We start from the raw sequence: 23,153 nt of genomic DNA, 5'->3' as shown, positions 1-23,153 counted from the left end.
AAAAAAAAAATTAACTGCAAGGCTAAAGAATCATGGGGAGAAAGCCATGAGTTCCATGCTTTGCTTTCTCCTCCTCTGGAATTCCGCGGCTCTCCTTGGTATTGAAACTGTACTCCTCGTAAGTGAACTTGGTCCTGGCTGGGTTTCTTGTTGATCTTCTGGGGGAGGGGCCTGTTGTAGTGATTCTCAAGTGTCTTTGCCCCAGGCGGAGTTGCACCGCCCTTACCAGGGGCCGGGCTGAGTAATCCGCTTGGGTTTGCTTTCGGGAGCTTTTGTTCCCTGAGCGCTTTCTGTAGAGTTCCGGAGGACAGGAATGAAGATGGTGGCCTCCCAGTCTCCGGCCCGGATTAGCCGATGGCTTGGGGCCCCACTCCTCAGTGCGCCCTCAGAGAACAGCGCCCACTTACTCCCGCCTGCTTGGCCTCCGGCCGCGCTCCGAGCTCACCGAGCCTGCGACCAGTTCAAGGTAAGCCCGAGCTGTGAGCTCACTCCTCGTCTCCGTCTCTGTAACCGGCTTCCCTGTTCTAATACCTGCAAGCTCTGCGACACTCAGACACCCCGATCCTTCTGTGACCCTGCGGGACCTGAGGCCACACTGGCCGTGCGTGGGCTTCACCCCAGTTAAGCCTCTGGAGCGATGTCCCTCAGCGGAACAGACTTTTAAAAGTCCTGATTTTGTGCTCCGTTGCTCTGCCGCTTGCCGGGAGCAGGCCCCTCCCCCCGGGGTCTATCTTCCCGTCCCTTTGGATTCACTTCTCTGCCAGTCCTACCTTTCAGAAAGTGGTTGATTTTCTGTTTCTGGAATTGCTGTTCTTCTTCTCTTCGATCTCCCGTTAGATTTGTAGGTGTTTGCAATCTTTAGATAAGCTATCTAGCTGATCTCCCGCAACCTGAAGTAGTCTCAGCAGCTACTTCTCCGCCATCTTGACTCCTCCCTCACTACATGTCTTTTTTTTTTTTAAATTTGTGGTTACCATTAGGTTTGTAATATAACATCCTCTGCATATAGAAGTCTCCATTAAGTTGATGGTTGCTTGGGTTTCAACTGTTTTTATTACTCTTCCCCCTATATTTTAGGTATATGGTGTCATACTTTACATCTTTTATTTTTTTTAGTTAGTTGACTGATTTTTACAGATATACTTATTTTTATTGCTTTTGTGCTTCCTACTTTTCTTACTCTTACTTATGGCCTTTCCTTTCTACTCAGAAAGTTACCTTTAACATTAAAAAGTTACCTTTAACATTTCTTGTTTATTTAGTGGTCATGAACTCCTTTATCTGAGAAACTCTTCATCTCTCCTTCTAATCTGAAGAATAGCCTTGCTGGATAGACTATTCTTGGCTGCAGGTTTTTTTCCTTTCAGCACTTTGAGTATATCATGCCGCTTTCTCTGGTTTGCAACATTTCTGCTGAAAAACCTTCTAATAGCCTTATGGGGTTTCCCTTATATAAAACTGTCTTCTTTTTTCTTGACGCTTTAAAAATTCTCTCTTTATCATTTTTTTTTTTTTTTTGCCATTTTAATTACTATGTCTTTGTGTGGGCCTCCCTGGGTTGATTTTGGAGGGGGGATATCTCTGTACTTTCTGAATCTAGATATCTTTTTCCTTCCTTTTGGGAAGTTTTCAGCTATTATGTCTTCACATGAATTTTCTTCCCCCTTTCCTCTCTCTTCTTCTGGGATCCCTATAATGCACTGTTATTAGCTTTAATGGAATCACTACATTTCCTAAGTCTATTTTCATTTTGCATGATTTTTTCCCCCTCTCATCTGCTCAGCTTGATTACTTTCCATTACTCTGTCATCCAGGTCACTAATTCATTCTTCTGCCTTCTCTAGCCTGCTTTTTATTCCATCTAGTATATATTTTTTTCCACCTAGTGTATTTTTAATTTCATTTATTGTGTTCTTCATTTCTGATTGCTTCTTTTTTTTCGTTTCTTTGTTAAAGGTCTCACTGATGTCTTCTGCTCTTTTTTCAAGTCCAATGAGTGTGATTATTACTTTAAATTCTCTATGAGGCATATTATTTATATCTATTTTGCTTAGGTCTTTTAATGTGGTTAGGTCCTACTCTTTCATTTGGAAAATATTCCTCTGTTTCCTCATTTTGTCTAACTCCCTGTATCTATTTCTGTGTATTAGGAAAATCGGGTACCTCTTCTGCTCTTGAAAGTAATGGGCTTATGAAGAAGAGGTTCTGTAGGGCTCTGCAATCCAGTGTACCTTGTTCACCAGAACCTGGCACTTCAAATGTGTCTCCTTTGTTTGTTGTGTGCACCCTGCTATTGTGTCCTGGCCACTTACCTTCAGTCCAATCATCTCTAGTAGTTCAGTTTGCCTGTTATGGGCAGTGATTGATCCCCAGCTGGAGTTGGGTGTGAAGTTTTAACAAGGTTTGCCTTAATCTTCTGTGGGACCACTGTCTTCACCTGGACTGAAACCTCTAAGGTGTGCAGGTTGGGAGATGTGGTATTGGCAAGTTTTGTTCTAGCCTTCTCATGGAGGGGACCTACAGTACCAGGACTGAGGCAAAAGTGACTGGAAAGGGCAGATCTTAGTGTAAGCAGGTTAGACAGTGAATTATGTGCCACACTAGTTCCTACAGATGCCTGTGTGTTTGTATTGGGGGGGTTAGGGGAGAGAGATGACACCTGCCAGCTTTTTTGTTCCTAGAGGGGTCTCTCTGCAAAAACTGCCCTTCCCAGACATGTTCTGAGATGAGTAAATAATGCTCTCTCCTGTATGCCCCAGGCAATTTTCAAACTGTAGCTTCTATGCTGTATCTCCATAGCCTTTGTTTGTCATGTTTGTCATGTTTGTCATTCTGTCTTTTTAAGGGTGGAGGCTCAACTTCCTGTCATGTTCTGGCTCTTCCAGAACCAAGCTTGCTCATTTTTAAAATTCCGGGTTTAAATCCTCCTGGTTGTAATAACTCGTGAAATTTGGCCACTGTTGCTTTCAAAGCCAAATGATTTGAGGATTCTTCTTCCCCTTCTGAGCTCCCTATTGTGAGAATCTTTTTCTCTCCCTTCTTCACCCTCATGGCTCTCTCCCTCCTCTGGGCAGCCATATTCCTATGTTTAGCTCTCTCCTCCCACTCCCAATGGGAGAAAAATATGACCTTTTCTCTACCTTTAGTTGTTGAGTTCATTCTGCCAGTCTTTGGGTCATTTTCTGGGTTATTTATACTGATGTGTGTGTTACCTAGCTGTATCTGAGGTATGAGGTGAGCTTAGGGTCCTCCTACTCATCCATCTTTGCAGCCTTCTTCCCTCTGTTTTCTGTCCTTAGCTCTCCTGTTTTCATTCCACGCATCCTTCTTGGGTGATCTCACCTACACACATAATTTCAGTTGCCTCTTCTAAGATGTTAAGTCTTAAATCCAAGTTTCTAACCTAGATTTCTCTTTATGTCTGGACTTACATATCCACTACTTCTTAGGCTTATCTCTTTCAGCATCCTGAAGGCAAAATTAACTTAGCATATCCCAAACCAAACAAATTATCTTACTCCAAATCTATTCTTCCTCCTCTCCTTACTTCTTGCTATCTTAATAATTCGATCATCCACCTCAGTATTCAAGGTGTTCTTGACTTTTCTTTCTCTCTCTTTCTCTCTCTCTTTTTTTTCCTTTTAAAGATTTATTTATTTAGGGACACCTGGGTGGCTCAGTTGTTAAGTGTCTGCTTTCAGTTCAGGTCACAATTCCAGGGTCATGGGATTGAGCCCCGCATCTGGCTTCCTGCTCAGCAGGAGCCTGCTTCTTCCTCTCCCACTCCCCCTGCTTGTGTTCCCTCTCTTGCTGTGTCTATCTTATTTATTTGAGAGAGAGAGAGAGAGAGAGAGAGAGCGTACCAGTGGGAGAAGGTGCAGAGAGAGAGAGAGAGCACATCTCAAGCAGACTCTCCATTGAGGGTGGAGGACAACACAGAGCTCAGTCTCACGACCCTGAGATCATGACCTGAGCTGAAATCAAGAGTTGAACACTTAACTGGCTGAGCCACCCAGACACCCCAACTTTTCTCTTTTTCTCACTATGGTCATAACTAATCATTTACCAAGTTCTACTACTCTATTTCCTAAATATTTCCAGAATCTGGCTATTTTCCCCATCCCTGATGCTGCTTTCCTAATTAAGGCCACATTTATATCTTTGCCTGAACTATTATAAGATTTTCTTGTGTTTCCATCTCTAGTCTTGTCTTACCCTTCATACATTTTCTATACTGCAGGAATAATATGCTTTATAAAAAGCACATTTCACTTTGTCTTTCTCTTGCCAGCTAAATAATAGCTAGGAATATAGATACTATTGCTGCATTAAGGGAACTTGGGTGTAGTGAGGGATACAGACAAATAACCAAGTACAATTCAGAGTGAGATAGAGCAAGTGAGTATAGGGAACTGAAGTGAGTGGCAAACACTCAACTGAACTTAATTCAAGATATCAAGAAAATTTGAGAGGAGGTGATGTCTAAGTTGAGATCTGCAGGAAAAATAGGAATTATAATGATGAAGGGAAGAATGAGAAAGAGTGTTCCTGGCTGAGAGTGCATTAAGGAAGATGTAAAGAAGGCATAGGATTGTAGGAAATGAAAGAAGTTTTGTAGGTTGGAAAACTTTAGGTTGGAAATGAAGAAGTACACCAGAGCCACATCACATAGGCTCCTGTTTATCATGTTAAGGACTCTGTTCTGTTGGGAACCATGGAAGTGATTTTTATTAGAAGGAAATGTGATCAGATTTGGATGTTAGAAAGAACACCCTGGCTATAGTGAGAAGAATGCTTTGGTTGAGAGGGCTGACTTGGAATCAGGGTGACCAGTTAGCAAGCTCTTGCATTAATCCAGGTAAGAGGTGATATTGGTGTGAACATTTGGAATGGAGAAAATTAGATGGATTTGAGAATTGTTTTGGAAGCAGAATGGACTTGTCATAGTTGAATGCAGAAGTTAAAGGAGAGGAAAGAACAGAGGAAAATTTTATATTATTCCATTAATTAAGCTATCTATTTCAATAGTTTTCTACTTAGGACATAAAGTTATTATGTACTTATGTAAGTATGTATGTACATTAGTGGGAAGAAAATGTATGGTGTTTTGTAGGGTTGTTTTTTTTTTTTTTTTTCCAAATAATCTACATCTGATGTAGGTCTAAAGACCTAAACTCCCTTGAATAGACTCTACTGTTTACTTGGTAAAAGCTAGTAAGTGTAGGCCTAGTGCCTGGGTCAATTTATTTCTTTCTATGAGTCTAACTTCTCATTTCCTACTGGGATTCATGATTAAAATATATCACTTCTTCTAGTCAACATTTTTTTCTATCCTAAGCTTAAAACTACATGTTTGATTCTATCACCTTTCCTTAGCTACATAAGGATGTTTCTACTATGGAATTTGCACTACAAAGCAATTCAAAACTTGCGAATTTTCTGTTTGTAGTGTAGTAGATCTCGCTAGGGTAAAAGGACTTGCTGATTTTAGGTTCAGTTTTATTCGGTCACTTTTTATCAAATGAATTTATATCTACATGACTAAGTTTGCTATTTGATTAAAAAGCATACCATAAAAATAGCATTCTTTGAATTTGAAGATCTATTTAAAAGTTTATCATTTCATCACTAAGACATGAAAAGAGAATCATTGCTCCTTTTTGCAGAAGAGGTTTGGAAGCTCATATTTTGGACTTTCATATTCTTTTATATGGAGTTTACAAAAATAATAATCTTACAGTCACTATTCCCTAAATCATCTCTAGTATTTGTTAAATTGATATGTGGTTGGATATAGTATTGTTAAACAAAAGTAGCTTTATTTTTATTTTAGGAAATCAAGGAAATTTTAATATTAATATTATTTTTATATGTTATAGAGGACATTTTAAATCTTATTCATAAAAAATTTCTTTTAGTTGAATAGAAAAATTTCTTCTCCCACAAAAAAGAAATCCTCTCCGTTCTCAGTTGCTTTTTAAAATCTTGAACCTGCCAGTGAAATTGTGTAATCTAGTAATAACATGCCTAAGGCTTATTGCCTTTTCTTGGGCAACAGTATCAGCAAATGATGTGCTCTATCGATTTTAATCACATTGTTTTTACAGTTCCATTACAAGGTTTTGAAAACTCACCAAGTAAATACATCTGTGGATATAGACACCTCCTTTCTCTGAAAACCTAACCATTTACATATTATTCCTTTTTGATCAGTTGTTAAGGTAATGTAATATTTTGTAAACTAGTAATGTAAACTAGTAATATTTTGAGAGAATATTTGGCCTTTGCTAGTCTAAAACATTCTGCTTGATATTCAGCATTACCTATTTAAAAAATAAAATTCTTATAAAGGGGATATTTGAGTGCCTGTAGAATTCAGAATTTAACATGTAACTGTATGGGCAAGACATTTCCTCAAAACTCAGCTGCATACATCTAGAGGAAGCCCTTGTAATTGTTTTATAAGCTAGCTCTGAGCTAATTCGATGACAATTTGTATATTGGAGCCCACAAAGAACAATATTTGAGCATTAGACCGAGAGATTGTTACTGAGTGATAAAATAATTTTTTGATGCTTCCATCCATTGGGTTTTGACAGAGTTTCATAATAATAATAATAATAATAATAATAACTTCCATTTATTTAGCGCTTACAATGTATCAGTACTTTACATACATTATATTCCATCCTCATAACAATTTTGCCATGTAAGTATATAAACATCATCTATGTATATATACTTTGCATATGAGGAAGCTGAGACCAGATAGGTTAAGTAAGTCATGGGTGGGGAATTTGAGCCTTGGTCTAACAGTAGTAAATCTTGGGTTCTTTTTCATTACCAAAGGCAAACACATTTCATCTGTAATTTTCTGTACATGTAAAATGGAGTCATTCTGAGACTTGTGAGATTTTAGTGTTCATAAATTGTTTAGAAATTTGGGGTCCTTATACCCCAAATGGTAGAATACTGGTATCCTATTTTTTGGGTCTAATATAGCTTTGTTTGTAATAGTGCTAAATTTGGAGTAAGGGTGTGTGTATGTGTGTGTGTGTGTGTGTGTGTGTATGTGTGTGTATAAAATAAATAACTTAATATTTTATGTGGGATTTATAGTGGGAAACTTTCTTTTGTATTTTTTGTTACTTTGAAACTAATTAGAACTATATGATTTACATTGCAACATTGACTCTAGTGAATTTGTCACTAAATTCTAGTTTGTTCCTATGTCAGTAGATATTGATTGATTACACTGGCTAGAGCCTGTTCTTCCTACTTTTGAGCTTTATAGTTTATATTTTTCAGTGTACACTGATACCCTGTGTCCCCTCCACAGCTGAGTTTCATATGATTGCTGGAGGAGATAGTGTTGGTGTTTTGGTGGCCACTCTCTAATCACTCCAGATTTGTGGCTGATTACTGTCAGGGTTGGAAGGACTCACCTCAGCTGATTCAATTATAGGAGCCCTTTCTTTTTGGAAGCTCTCTCAGAATGAGAACCTTCCGTCCCACTCTATCCCACCTGTCTTTTGTGCCTGGTAGAGCCACTGTTCTTCAGTGAAGACACTCTTGTTTAACTCTGATCTTTTTGGGAAGTGCTTTTTCTCTCTTCTTGTCTTAACCCTGATGGGGCTTTCTCACTCCCATTGTTCCTGGAAATCACCTTTGGAAATACTCTTCTGGATCTGTAGACTCTGGGTCCCTGCATATGCTGGTGTCTCTGTCTGGAAAGATCTTCCTTGGCTTGTTTACTGGTGGACTCCAATTCATTCTTGAAGACTTAGTTTGAATATTACCTGTCCCATGAAACCGTCTGTGACTTTTCCCTCAGCAAGTCAGTAATAATGATTTTTAAAGCAATAATGTAGTATATCTACCAGGCAAAGTACTAGACATTTTACAAGTATTATCTACTTAGTCCTCGCAAAAGTCATTTAAGATAGTAGTTAGCTATCCTCCACTTTACATGTGGAGGAACTGAGCTAGTTAAGTGATGGAAAGTAGAGTTTGAATTCTGGTCTCTTCTCATTCTAAAAATTTTTTGTTTCCCATTAGACTATATTACTTCCTTAACCCACTGAGCCACCCAGGCGCCCACTATGTTACTTTCTTGATCACTCCCTCTTTTGTATCACTTTTATACTTTGTACATACGTATTGTCATCTTTATCATAATCATTATTAGGCCCATGTCTTTATTCCCAATATCCAATACAATCCTTGGTATGTAATAGGTAAAAAATGTTTGCTGGATACATACATAAACTATTAGATGATTAGATTCTCAGTTGGCCTGTTCTCCTACTTGGACCTCTGGTGCTTTTTGCTTATTGCCTTTCAAATACTCTTTTTGGTCAGACTTACAGAACCCTAGCAATTAAGCACATTTTTGGTCTTACTTCCCCATTCTTTCCTAGCTTGCTAAAATTAACAGCCATGACACATTGATTCCTGAGATACCATATTCTAAATGCTTTTGTCTGGCTATGAGTCTGGGGTTTGTGTGCTGCAGATAAATGGCTCATCACTAAGAGTGAAGAAAACAGATTCTTACAGAAAATAAATATCCTTACTTGAGGTCATGTGGCTATGGATCCTGAGAAGGTTAACATATTTCATATGATTTGTTTTTTTTTGTTTGACTGTGATATACATGTTTTATTTTGAAGGAAAGAATGAACTCCATTATTGCTAATTTTACCATCTGCCAAAAATAGTGATCTTTTGTTGAATATAAGGATGTTAGTAATAAGGTTTATTATGACCAAGGCCTATAGTTGTTGGGGACTATAGTGGAAACCCTTTGAGTTTGACAATATGGTCCATCCCTCAAAAAAATTCTTAATGTGTTTATATCCTTTCAGACTCCTGAAAACCACAGCCTTGAGTAGAACATAAATATGGGAGTATAGTTATAACTTCTTATCTGATAGGGAACCTTTCAGAAGCAGGTGGAAATTTAGAGGATTGGGGTCAGGCCTAGTGTGGGGGTTTTGGTGTTTTGCTCTAGAAAGAGAGCTTCAAGGTAGAGTGAGGGTTTGGATGTAGTACATTTTTTGACCAGGAGACTTCCACAAAGATTTTCTGATTTTGTTTACATGATAGGTAACTATTCTCTTGCACTAGGTAACTGCATTGGATATTTTATTTGTAAGCTCTAAGACATTGTTTCCCTCAATTAGTAAATGACCTTCAATCAATCATCCTTATTTAATGGAGCCCTTCTACTGGACACAAGCTGACAAGGTGAAGAGAATGTAGTTCCCACCTGGAGGGGCTCACAGTTAAGAGAAGTAGACTTTGATGTTGTTTTCTGTTACTAAATTAATATGACTTCTGCAGAAACTTGAAAATAGGGATCATGGAATCTGTTGTTGGTGTTTTGTTGTAGACTGTTTGGAGTTGCTGAGTTTGCAGAGATCTGGCCCCAGGAGGGAAGTTTCCCAGATATGTCCAAATTGTGCTTCCTGTATTGGAACATGATCTTGAGGGTCAGAATGCCTTTTCTAATATGGTATGCAACATCTGGCTTGGAGCATTATATCACACATTTTCTTAGCTAACTAAATAGCTTCAGGGAAAGTTTCTGGCTTTGGACATTTCCTCTTTTTTAGTACTTCTGGCAATATTTGACACACAGGAAAGGCACTCTCACCACACAATTTTATTTGTATTAACATATTTTATTAATGCAAAATTATTAATTAGTGCTTGATAAATGAAGCTAGGAAACCTTTCATATTTATCATTGATTTCTTCGTCTTATTGATCCATTGCTAATTGGATTAAGATTGTCGAATACATATTTGCTTTTTTAAAAGCTCTATTCTCTTAGGAAATTTCAGTTATATAATACAATGTTATCAACTATAATCACGTATTATACATTAGATTCTCAGACCTTATTCATCTTCTCCATGAAAGTTTGTATCCGATATGTGAGGTGATGGATGTGTTCATTAACTTGATGGGAGCACCCTTGCATATGTATAGGTATATCAAATTATCATGTTGCATACTTGAAACATCTTCCAATTTTATTTGTCAACTATACCTCAGAAGAGCTGGGAAAACACATTCCTGAGTACAAGAAGACTATTTTCTCTTAAGCATCCTGGGTGGAGCACAGCTGAGTGTTCATGCCACACTCCTCAGTGTGGTTCTACTTCTCTTCTAGAATCTATTGGCAGTGTTAAATCTCAACTGCTTTAGCTGCATGTGGGCCCATTTGCTAACTCTTTACCCTTCATTCTCCAATTTCATGCATGGGAAGGAAGTCTTTTTCCTTTTTCTTACGATACCTTTCCTTCTATATTTTATTTAGCTTTTTCTTTCCTAGCCAGGGCCACTACTCCTTAGCATATCCAGCCTTCCAGCTCATCCCCTTCCTTTTCATGATCACCCTGAGCCCATGGTAAATTCTAATGATGCTGCTCTGTTACAGGTGAAATTCAAGTTGGCTAAGGTGAACTTGGGGGCTGGAACTAGTGTGGCCTGGTCTGTGGTAGGAAAACAGATCCCATTATAATATTGAGCCTCCCCAGTGGAGGTGAGGTCCACTGCCACTTGGTTCCGCTAAATGTCTCATTCACCTCAGTTGATCATTAGGTGTGATTCATCTTTATAGACTTTTAGGGCTAGAAGGACCCTGAGGACATGCTAGTCTATGCTTCGAGACCTGTGGTTTCCTGCCAACTGACTGTCTAGCCTCTTCTTGGACATGTCTAGTGACTGAGAGATCGTCTTTCCTTTTATCTTTGACAGTTCTGCATGTTAGGAAGCCCTTTTATATTGGATTGGCATGCACTCCCTTTTTGAATCACACAGAAGCCTAATTCCTTGTGCCTCATCAATCCCCCCCGTACTTATGAAGAGAAACCTCACAGTCTTTTTAAGACACCCTACTTTCATGGGACCCGTCTCTTTACTTTGATGACTCTTCTTATACACCTGCCTATTTTTCTGCCCAAGTGATTTGTGACTCTGGCTCTTTCCCGCAAAATGAACACACAGAAATTTTCATTTTGTGCAAGGATGGGCCTGTGCTAGCAGAAAGGTACCTGACTTGAGGTCACTTATAATGTATGGCAAAAAAGACACTGGATGACAACAATGAAAAAATCAGGTGAGGTTTCTTAGTTTTCTTCAGGCTCTTGAAGCCAAGCTTTCTAAGTGAAATCTCTGTTCGTGTCTTAAACTGTCAGCAGGACCACATTTAAATCCATCCTTCCAGATGACAGCTCAATCAGTGAGGTATAGTATGCAAATTAAAATAGGAAAAAAAAACCCATAATAGCACGTATCAGCTATTAAACATTTTTAAACATCTTTGTAATGATGAACACACTGTAAATCCTCTCCTAAGACAACATAGACTAATTTCCCTAATCATGCCCTTAATGGAAATAGTAAACAAGGGCTGGTCTCCTTTAAAATATAGCACTACGATCTAGGAAGCGCATTTTGCCCCTCTTTAGGCTCTGTAAGCATGTTGGGAAAACAAGTAGTTGAAAGTGAACATACCGTCATTTAGCTTGGTCTGCATAATGTCAGACAATCCAGTTTTTTTTTTCTTCACTTGAATAGAATACATTTTTGACTGAATTGACTGACTGTTTAGGTTCCTTCTGGACACAGTCTTAGTAAAGAAAACGAAAAATTGCTTTTGGGGAAGAAAATTGTAGCTAGCTATATCTCATAAAACCATTCTTGTGTTCATTTTCTTGAGGAAATTGCTGTGAGTGTATCTTCTAGGGCCAAAATGTAAGAGACCTTTTTATGCTTAAATAAAAGCTCAGAGATTTTCTGTATCAGAGTTGTTCCATTGACTTGTCTTAGTTCTGAAAATAAAATGAAAACCTCTAGTCAAAAGAAAGTTCACACTTCAGTTAAATACTGACATAATTTGAACTTACTTTATTTGTTTACATTATTAGTCTAAAACCCATGTTGTCCAGTCCTTGGAGACACAAAGAAACAGTACTATGGCAGAAGCTTCTTTGGTTTTCTAATACATCTTTTTATACCTCAGGTCCTGTTTAAACACAATTCCATGATTTCATAGAAAAAGAGTTATTCATCTTTGAGTTTACATAAGGATAGGTTTGCAACACTTGATTAATTTTATGCCTCTAAAATATGAATGACATCATTTGGCCTGTTAGATAGTAGATTTATTTTAGTAACAAATCTTTCAGATCAATTCATAAATGAGAAAGAAATAAATGTGAGTAAACATTTGTCCTCTTTTGGTTTTTAAGCTAAAATGATTAGAATCCAGCCAGCCAAAAAGAAATTAAATTTGAAATCTAATTCTTGTCAAAAAATTTTGCATGTGGCTATTCAGCCCATTGTTTTAGAATCGCTGTGGCGAGAAAGTAGAACATTACTTTGGCAGATGTGGTGGTTGGTAGGTTGGAGAATAGAAAAGAAACTCAGTGAGTAATAGGAACTCCTGTGCCTTCTGAGTATAGCTCCTAAAAACATGTAGGGCAACGGATAAATCAGAAACTGGAGCAAGAAAGTCCTCAGAAGTCTACTTCAGTGTCAGTGATATGATGAAAATATGATTTATTTTGAGAAATTGATGGAAAAATGTAAGGAAATGCTTTCTGAGCAAAGCTAAGAAAAAGATAATTGTTTTTAGATCCACAAAAAAAAGCCATCTTGAAAATGGGAAATTTAATATGTACCAATTCTGTTGAAAGTTTGTAGATAGAAATAGAATAAAACTTGAAGGATATGGTTAGCATGTTTTAGGAGTACTGTTTATGATGAAGGGACTTAGCTACACTTTAAATACACCTTCACATTATGAACCCTTCTTTTAGTTTCTTATAAAAAGTACTATAAAGTCAGTATTCTTAATGCATGTATAAAATAACGCCTTACACATCTTACCTGGGACTTTTCTACACCTGCGTAGAGAAAACACATTTTTTCCTGCACAGAAAAGCTGTTATTTGCAGATCTACTCGACTGCTCTGAGTCATTGATGGTTACAGGCTTTTTATTTAACTTGAAATGCAAAGCATTTTCTTCTAAAGCCTGAATTTAAATCATTTTGCAAAGTGTATATAGGTACATTCTGAGTTTTCTTTGTCTTGCTACCTATACTTGAAAAAACAAGGTCTGACATTTGTAAGAGAGTTGTGTGTGTGTGTGTGTGTGTGTGTGTGTGTGTGTGTGTTTTAGTGGCCTTGGTTGCATTCTTTTTTCCCTCCACCTGTCTGGAGGGTACTTTTTATATACCTTTTCCAGTGTTTGCCATTGTGAGTTTTGATCACAGCAGGAAAATTTTTTCACACAACTTTGATAAGAGGTCATACTTTTTGGGATGACTTGCCCATTTTTTCTATCTAAATACTTAGAATATGCTGCACACATTACCTGGGGTAAATATATGTATAGCATTTAGGATTTTTGTATCTATTCACAAGTAAGATTGGGTTGTAAGGTCTTTTCCTTTTTTGAGAACACTGCCCTAGTCAGGTTTTGGTTATTCTTGCTGAGTGAAATGAACTGATGGCTTTTTATTACTCCAAAATAGTTTATATGAGAATCATCTGGTCCCTAAAAGTAGGAAGGAACTTTGATACAGAACTTCTTGAATGAAATGATATGTGCTATGAATAAAAATGAAGGGAGATAAGAGGACAGAGTGAATGGGCCTGCAGTTTCTGATGAGGTGGTTAGAAAGGTTTGCTCAAATGAGCAGAAAGCACCTTGAAGAGTGGGAGCATCTATGTAGATGTCTGTAGGAAGGGCATCTTGGACAAAGGAAACAAACAGCTAAAGCCATAGGAATGGAATAGAGCTGACATATTTGAGGAACAGTGAGAATGCTAGCATATCTAGAGCAAGGAAGATGGTATAAAATATGAAATCTGAGTGGTAGTGAGGAGTCTGTGTATTTGGGGCCCTACAGGCAAAAGTCAACTAAAGTACAGTTCTTTGTTCCATTCATCTTAAATTTTATTCTTTAATCATATTTTTCTGTTTTTGATTTGACTGCTCATATATATTTTTATCTCTTTTCTATTTTTTAATAAAGGATTAAGAATATAATTTTTTTTTAAAATACAGCTTTGCTTGCACTCTGTAAGTTTCATGGTCATAAGTCACATGGTCATCTCTAAACTACATAAAAGGTGGGGAAATGGAGGATTTTTGATGAGTACATTGTAGTCCTGGTCAAAATCAGGATCCTCTTAGTAAAGAATTATGGGAAGAATAAATATTGGATAAACTACTAGCAATATTTTTCATAAAATCCTATGTGCCTGGAGATTTTCTTATAGATTCTAAGCTATGCAAATTGTTACCAAACATTGTGAGATGGAAGATACCCAACTTATTTGATAAAACCATCCAGAACCTTGTATCCAAAGTTAACAAAGATGGCTGAAAGGATAATTATAGACTAGTTTAATTTATGAATACAACTGAAAGCTCAAAATATAAATGTACTTGTTTTTTAACATTCGAAGACTCATCCATTGTGATTACATAGGGTTCATACTTGTAAGTGTAAGAATGCCTTAATATCAGGAAACCTTCTTAAATAATGCAACATATCAAAAGATCCAATAAGGGAAAAATATGAAAGTTACAATAGGTAAGAATTGACAAGAGGTAGACCTCACTTCTGATTAGAAAACTAGTCTTTTTTTTTTTAAGATTTTATTTATTTATTTGACAGAGAGAGAGATCACAAGTAAGCAGAGAGGCAGGCAGAGAGAGGGGAGGAAACAGGCTCCCCACAGAGCAGGTAGCCCAACATGGGGCTCTATCCCAGGATCCTGAGATCATGACCTGAGCCGAAGGCAGAGGCTTAACCCACTGAGCCACCCAGGTGCCCCTAGAAAACTAGTCTTATTAGACAACTAAAACTTTCTCAAAGGATATAAAGATACCTAACTTCCTCTTCTGGTCAAGTTTATTCCAGTTCAAAGAGCAAAGGTATATCCCGTATATCTCTAGCCTTATTAATCTGGGACTACAAAATATACTTTCATGTAATATATGAAATGGTATGGTAAAAACCATCATAATGTACTCCCAGTTACTTCTGGAAGTTTCTCAAGGTATTCTCTTATATGTACTGCAGAGCACATTTCTCTCTCCTTCCTCAGCTCATATCTCTCCAACTTGCCACTAGATAGCTGCCAATAACTCTACTTAGGCAGAATGTTGGGCATACCTGTTTCTATGCTCATGGAAAAATAGCACCCAAGAGTTCCCTTTTTTGCTATTTGAGTATAAAATTGAATACACTTCTAATATTGCCTTTGAACTTTCACAAATAAATAGTTTTATAAAATCAAATTATCTACTCCTTTGTGAAAGGCATTAATATGAATTTGCTGTAATAATAAGCTGAGTGAAGCTTAAAATTTGAAACCCTAGTAATAAACGTTTTATACCAGTATTTTTAAGCCCATTATTTATTTATTTTTTATTTTTTGCCACAACCCACAACTCACATTAGGAAGGAAGGGGTAGGAGGAGGAAGCAAGATGGCTGAGGAGTAAGAAACTAAAATAGCATTAGGTCCCAGGAGTTCAGCTAGATAGGTATCAAACCATTCTGAACACCTACAAACTCAACAGGAGACAGAAGAGAAGAGCAGCAATTCTAGGAAAAGAAAATCAACCACTTTTGGGAAGAATCTTCTTTTATTTTCCATCTTTACAGTCATATTTCATCCCTTCATCATGTTTACCCTTATTTTTATATATATATATAAGTTTTTCTTTCTTTAAAATTTTGGGAGGTAGTTTCTTCTAAGAGACCAGAATACAACCAAAATCAAGTGGGTGGCTCTGTTCTATTCACCAGCCTAATATACATATATAAATATTACTTAATTAATGATATTATTTATTAATTTATTAATATTATTTATTAACTAATATTAATATAATATATATTATATATTTAAAATTTCCCCTCCTTTCTTCTCCTCCCAGTTTTGGGGTCTCTTCTGATTTGGTTAGCATATATTTTTCTGGGGTCTTTGTCTAAAATACCCTTTTAGTATTTTACTCTCGCATTCATATATTCTTATCTGGATAAAATGACAAGATGGAAACACTCACCACACACCAAAAAAAAAAAGAACAAGAGGCAGTACCTATGGCTAGGAACCTAATCAATATGGACATTGGTAATATGTCAGAACTAGAGTTCAGAATGACGATTATCAAGGTGCTAGCTGGGCTTGAAAAAGACATGGAAGATACTAGAGAATCCCTTTCTAGAGAAATAAAATACCTTTCTGGAGAAATAAAAGAACTAAAATCTAACCAAATTGAAATTAAGAAAGCTATTAATGAGGTACAATAAAAAATGGAGCCTCATTACTGCTAGGATAAATGAGGCAGAAGAAAGAATTAGTGATATAGAAGACCAAATGACAGATAATAAAGAAGCTGAGCAAAAGAGAGACAGACAACTACTGGACCACGAGGGGAGAATTCAAGAGATAAGTGATACCATAAGACAAAACAAATATTAGAATAATTAGGATCCCAGGAGAAGAAGAAAAAGAGAGAGGGGAAGAAGGTATATTGGAGCAAATTATAATAGAGAATTTCCCTAACATGGCAAGGGGAACAAACACCAACATCCAGGAGAAACAGAAAACCCCCTCAAAATCAATAAAATTAGGTCCACACCCTGTCTTCTAATAGTAAAACTTACAAGTCTTAGTGACAAAGAGAAAATCCTGAAAACAGCTTGGGACAAGTGGTCTGTAACATACAATGGTAGACATATTAGATTGACAGCAGACTTATCCACAGAGACCTGGCAGGCCAGAAAGGACAGGCATGTTATATTCAGAGCACTAAATGATAAAGATATGCAGCCAAGAATACTATATCCAGCTAGCATTGAAAATGGAAGAAGAGATAAAACCTTCTAGGACAAACAATGAATTCTGGAACACTGAAAAGAAATTTTAAAAATAAATTAAAAGATTTTTTTAAAAAGTTTGAAATAAAAGAAAGAAAGAAAGAAAGAAAGAAAGAAAGAAAGAAAGAAAGAAAAAAGCAAGCTTCCAGGACAAACAAAATTAAAGGAATTGGTAAACACCAAACCAGCCCTACAGGAAATATTGAAAGGGGTCCCCTAAGCAAGGAGAGAGCCTAAAAGAAATAGACCAGAAAGGAACAGAGACAATATACAGTAACAGTCGCCTTACAGGCAATACAATGGCACTAAATTCATATCTTTCAATATTTACCCTGAATGTAAATGGACTAAATGCCCCAATCAAAAGACACAGCATATCAGAATGGATTAAAAAAACAAGACCCGGGGGTGCCTGGATGGCTCAGTGGGTTAAGCCTCTGCCTTCGGCTCAGGTCATGATCTCAGGGTCCTGGGATCGAGCCCCGCATCGGGCTCTCTGCTCTGCAGGGAGCCTGCTTCCTCCTCTCTCTCTGCCTGCCTCTCTGCCTACTTGTGATCTCTCTCTCTGTCAAATAAATAAATAAAATATTTAAAAAACAAAAACAAACAAACAAAAAAAACAAGACCCATCAATATAGTGTCTACAAGAAACTCATTTTAGATCCAAAGACACCTCCAGATTTAAGGTGAGGGAGTGGAAAACAATTTACCATGCTAATGGACATCAAAAGAAATTTGGGGGTGGCAATCCTTCTATCAGATAAATTAGACTTTAAGCCAAAGACTATAATAAGAGATGAGGAAGGACACTATAGCACACTTAAAGGGTCTGTCCAACAAGATCTAACAATTTTAAAAATCTATACCCCTAACATGAGAGTAGCCAATTATATAAACAAATTAATAACAAAATCAAAGAAACACATTGACAATAATACAAAAATAGTAGGGGACTTTAACACCCCCCCTCACTGAAATGGACAGATCATCTAAGCAAAAGATCAACAAGAAAATAAAGGCCTTAAATGACACACTGGATCAGATGGACATCACAGATATATTCAGAACATTTCATCCCAAAGCAACAGAATATACATTCTTCTCTAATGCGCATGGAACATTCTCCAGAACAGATCACACCCTGGGCCACAAATGAGGTGTCAGCCAATACCAAAAGATTGAGATCATTCCTTGCATATTTTCAGACCACAGTGCTCTGAAGCTAGAACTCAATCACAAGAGGAAAGTTGGAAAGAACTTAAATACATGGAGGCTAAAGAGCATCCTACTAAAGAATGACTGGGTCAACCAGGAAATTAAGAATTGAAAAAATTCATGGAAACAAATGAAAATGAAAACACAACTGTTCAAATTCTTTGGGACACAGCAAAGGAGGTCCTGAGAGGAAACTATATAGTGATACAAGCCTTTCTCAAGAAACAGAAAAGGTCTCAAGTACACAAGCTAACCTTACACATAAAGGAGCTGGAGAAAGAACAGCAAAGAAAGCCTAAACCCAGCAAGAGAAGAGAAATCATAAAGATCAGAGCAGAAATCAATGAAATAGAAATGAAAAGAATGATAGAACAAATCAAAACTAGGAGCTGGTTCTTTGAAAGAATTAATAAGATTGATAAACCCCTGGCCAGACTTATCAAAAAGGAAAGAGAAAGGACCCAAATAAATAAAATCATGAATGAAAGAGGAGAGATCACAACTAACACCAAAGAAATACAATTATAAGAACATATTGTGAGCAACTATACACCAGCAAATTTGACAATCTGGAAGAAATGGATGCATTCCTAGAGATATATAAATTACCACAACTGAACCAGGAAGAAATAAAAAAACCTGAACAGACCCATAACCAATAAGGAGATTGAAGCAGTCATCAAACATCTCCCAACAAACAAGAGCCCAGGGCCAGACGGCTTCCCAGGGGAATTCTACCAAACATTTAAAGAAGAATTAATACCTATTCTCCTGAAACTGTTCCAAAAAATAGAAATGGAAGGAAAACTTCCAAACTCATTTTATGAGGCCAGCATCACCTTGATCCCAAAACCAGACAAATAGCAGAATTACAGACCAATATCCCAGATGAACATGGATGCAAAAATTCTCACCACAATACTAGACAATAAGATCCAACAGTACATTAAAAGGATTATTCACCATGACAAAGTGGGATTTATTCCTGGGCTGCAAGGATGGTTCAACATCTGCAAATCAATCAATGTGCTACAATACAGTAATAAAAGAAAGAACAAGAACCATATGATACTCTCAATAGATGCTGAAAAAGCATTTGACAAAGTACAGCATGCTTTCTTGATCAAAACTCTTCACAGTGTAGGGATAGAGGGCCCATACCTCAATACCATCAAAGCCATTTATGAAAAAACCACAGCGAATATCATTCTCAATGGGGAAAAACTGAGAGCTTTCCCCCTTAAGATCAGGAATATGAGAGGGATGTCCACTATTACCACTGCTATTCAACATAGTACTAGAAGTCCCAGCTGCAGCAATTAGACAACAGAAAGAAATAAAAGGCATTCAAATCAGCAAAGAAGAAGTAAAACTATCACTCTTTGCAGATGATATGATACTTTATGTGGAAAACCCTAAAGACTCCACTCCAAAACTGTTAGAGCAAATACAGGAATTCAGTAAAGTGTCAGGATATAAAATCAATGCTCAGAAATCAGTTGCATTTCTATAAACAAACAGCAAGACAGAAGAAAGAGAAATTAAGGAGTCAATCTGATTTACAATTGCACCCAAAACCATAAGATACCTAGGAATAAATCTAACCAAAGAGGCAAATAATCTATACTCAGTAAACTGTAAAGTACTCATGAAAGAAACTGAGGAAGACACAAAGAAATGGAAAAACATTCCATGTTCATGGATTGGAAGAACAAATATTGTGAAAATGTCTTATGCTACCTAAAGCAATCTACACATTTAATGCAATCCCAATCAAAATCCCATCCATTTTTTTCAAAGAAATGGAACAAATAATCCTAAAATTTATATGGAACCAGAAAAGACCCTGAATAGCCAGAGAATGTTGAAAAAGAATGCCAAAGTTGGTGGCATCACAAATCCAAACTTCAAGCTCTATTACAAAGCTGTCATCATCAAGACAGTATGAAAGACACAAAAACAGACACATAGATCAATGGAACAGATTAGAGAGCCCCGAAATAGACCCTCAACTCTTTGGTCAACTAATCTTCAACAAAGCAGGAAAGAATGTCCAATGGAAAAAAGAGTTTCTTCAACAAATGGTGTTGGGAAAATTGGACAGCCACATGCAGAAAAATGAAACTGGACTATTTCCTTACACTACACACGAAAATAGACTCAAAATGGATGAAGGACCTCAATGTGAGAAAGGAATCCATCAAAATCCTTGAGGAAAATGGAGGCAGCAACCTCTTAGACCTCAGCTGCAGCAACTTCTTCCTAGAAACATTGCCAAGGGCAAAGGAAGCAAGGGCAAAAATGAACTATTGGGACTTCATCAAGATCAAAAGCTTTTGCACAGCGAAGGAAATAGTTAACAAAACCAAAAGACAACTGACAGAATGGGAGAAGATATTTGCAAATGACATATCAGATAAAGAGCTAGTATCCAAAATCTATAAAGAACTTATGAAACTCAAAACCCAAAGACCAAATAATCCAATCAAGAAATGGGCAGAGGACATGAACAGATATTTCTGCAAAGAAGACATCCAGATGGCCAACAGACACATGAAGAAGTGCTCCACATCACTCGGCATCAGGGAAATACAAATCAAAACCACAGTGTGATAACACCTCGCACCTGTCAGAATGGCTAAAATTAACAAGTCAGGAAACAACAGATGTTGGAGAGTATACGGAGAAAGGGGAACCCTCCTACACTGTTGGTGGGAATGCAAGCTGGTGCAGCCACTGGAAAACAGCATGGAGGTTCCTCAAAAAGTTGAAAATAGAACTACCCTATGAACTACCTACCTATTGCAATCGCAATACTGGATATTTACCTTAAAGATACAAATCTCCCTGATATGAGGAAGTGGAGATGCAACATGGGGGGTTAAGGGGGTAGGAGAAGAGTAAATGAAACAAGATGGGATTGGGAGGGAGACAAACCATAAGTGACTATTAATCTCACAAAACAAACTGAGGGTTGCTGGGGGGAGGAGGGTTGGGAGAGGGGGGTGGGGTTATGGACATTGGGGAGGGTATGTGCTATGGTGAGTGCTGTGAAGTGTGTAAACCTGGCGACTCACACACCTGTACCCCTGGGGATAAAAATACATTATATGTTTATTAAAAAAAAAAGGATACAAATGTAGTAATCCAGAGGGGCACGTACACCCGAATGTTTATAGCAGCAAAGTCCATAATAGCTAAACTATGGAAAGCACCTAGATTTCCACCAACAGATGAATCCAGAGGGGCACGTACACCTGAATGTTTATAGCAGCAAAGTCCACAATAGCTAAACTATGGAAAGCACCTAGATTTCCACCAACAGATGAATATACCACCTCTTCTTTATGTATATATATATGTATGTGTATATATACACATATATGGACATTGGGGAGGGTATGTGATATGGTGAGTATGATATGTGTAAGCCTGAAGATTCACAGACCTGTACCCCTGGGGCAAATAATACATTATATGTTAATAAAAATAATTTTTTAAAATTTTTTATTTCTTTTCAACGTAACAGTATTCATTGTTTTTGCATCACACCCAGTGCTCCATGCAATCTGTGCCCTCCCTAATACCCACCACCTGGTTCCCCCAAACTCCCACCCCCCACCCCTTCAAAACCCTCAGGTGGTTTTTCAGAGTCCATAGTCTCTCATGGTTCACCTCCCCTTCCAATTTCCCTCCATGTTATTTGTTATGCTCCACGAATAAGTGAAACCATATGATAATTGACTCTCTCTGCTTGACTTATTTCACTCAGTATAATCTCTTCCAGTCCCATCCATGTTGCTACAAAAGTTGGGTATTCATCCTTTCTGATGGAGGCATAATACTCCATAGTGTATATGGACCACATCTTTCTTAATAATTTAAAAAAAAGAAGGAAGGGGTAGTGGATGGATAAAACAGTTGAAGGGGTTAAAACAAACTTCGTTACAAATCACAGGAATGTAAAAAATGCAGCACAGGAAATATAGTCAATAATATTGTAATAAATGGTGACAGATGAACTAGACTTACCATGGTGATAATTTTGTAATGAATATAAATGTTGAATCATTACATTGTATATCTAAAGGTAATATAGTACTGTATGTTAATTATATTTCAATAAACAATACCTTATACTGTGACTGAGTACATACAGGTACACAAACATTCTCCACCTATATATCTTTATAATTAGAAGTTTTGTTGAAATTACCATGGATCTATACAAAATACTCATACTATCTTCTTAGAACTAAAAAAAACTTAAATTGATGTCAGCCCACCAAACTGATTTCCTTAGACCATGCTTTTCAGCAATTTTATGGTTCTGGACAAAAATGATTCTTTCAATTGTTAAGTAAATAAAATGTCTGGAGTTAAAGAATTAAGTTTTGAAAGATGACCATCCATTGGTTTTTAGAAATATGTCCTAATTTTGCTGAAAATGTTAACTTTTCATCTCTAGGCAGGATGCTTTTCATCCTAGTTTTTCTCTGATTTATAGAAGTGTGACAGAATAAGAAAGAAATTTCTAAATTATGATTTCTTTTCTTTCTACAGCTCTCATGTGTGAATGTAGGTGTAGTGCATCATTATCCTGAGGACCTCACCAACTGGAAGTTACAGTTTTCACCATCAGCTTACCTTATCCCATTTGGTCTGATTCTTTTCCTCAAAGAGTGGAAACTTCTTTCTTTCAAGTTGCTTTTGTTGCAGAGTTAAGCAAATGGCCAATAGTGGCTTTGATAAAAAATCCACAAAATGTTCCAACTGTTTATCTACTTCTAAGAAAGGTTCATTTTTGGTATGTCCCTGTAAATCAAGGCTTTCTCCGATTTCTGTGGTGGAAATGTCCCAAGCATCAAGCATTAGCAGCTCAGAGTTTATGGTTTCCCCGGAGAGGAAAAAAGAAAACCAAGCCAGCATAGATAGTTCCTCTGGGAAAGATATGGTAAATATTGAAGATTCTCTATCCCAACATAAGTTGGCCTCTCATTTCCTAATCCCATCCTCAG

General features: G+C 37.2%; 1 protein-coding gene across 5 annotated transcripts in view; it reads left to right on the top strand.

Annotated features, from left to right (window-relative positions):
- Positions 1–23,153, top strand: part of STK33 (serine/threonine kinase 33) — a 170,909-nt gene that overhangs the window by 83,177 nt on the left and 64,579 nt on the right. For all 5 annotated transcript variants that reach the window (XM_032853405.1, XM_032853402.1, XM_032853404.1 and 2 more), the window contains one exon: positions 22,699–23,089. In XM_032853405.1, the coding sequence (XP_032709296.1) occupies positions 22,865–23,089 (225 nt within the window). In that variant the 5' untranslated portion in view covers positions 22,699–22,864. The remainder of the gene's footprint in view (positions 1–22,698; positions 23,090–23,153) is intronic.

This window comes from Lontra canadensis, unplaced genomic scaffold (assembly GCF_010015895.1).
Source record: "Lontra canadensis isolate GAN:19392208 unplaced genomic scaffold, GSC_riverotter_1.0 scaffold7, whole genome shotgun sequence".
Lineage (NCBI taxonomy): Eukaryota > Metazoa > Chordata > Mammalia > Carnivora > Mustelidae > Lontra > Lontra canadensis.
The sequence above is the reverse complement of the archived record's forward strand: the minus strand, read 5'-3'. Positions and strand labels throughout refer to the sequence as shown.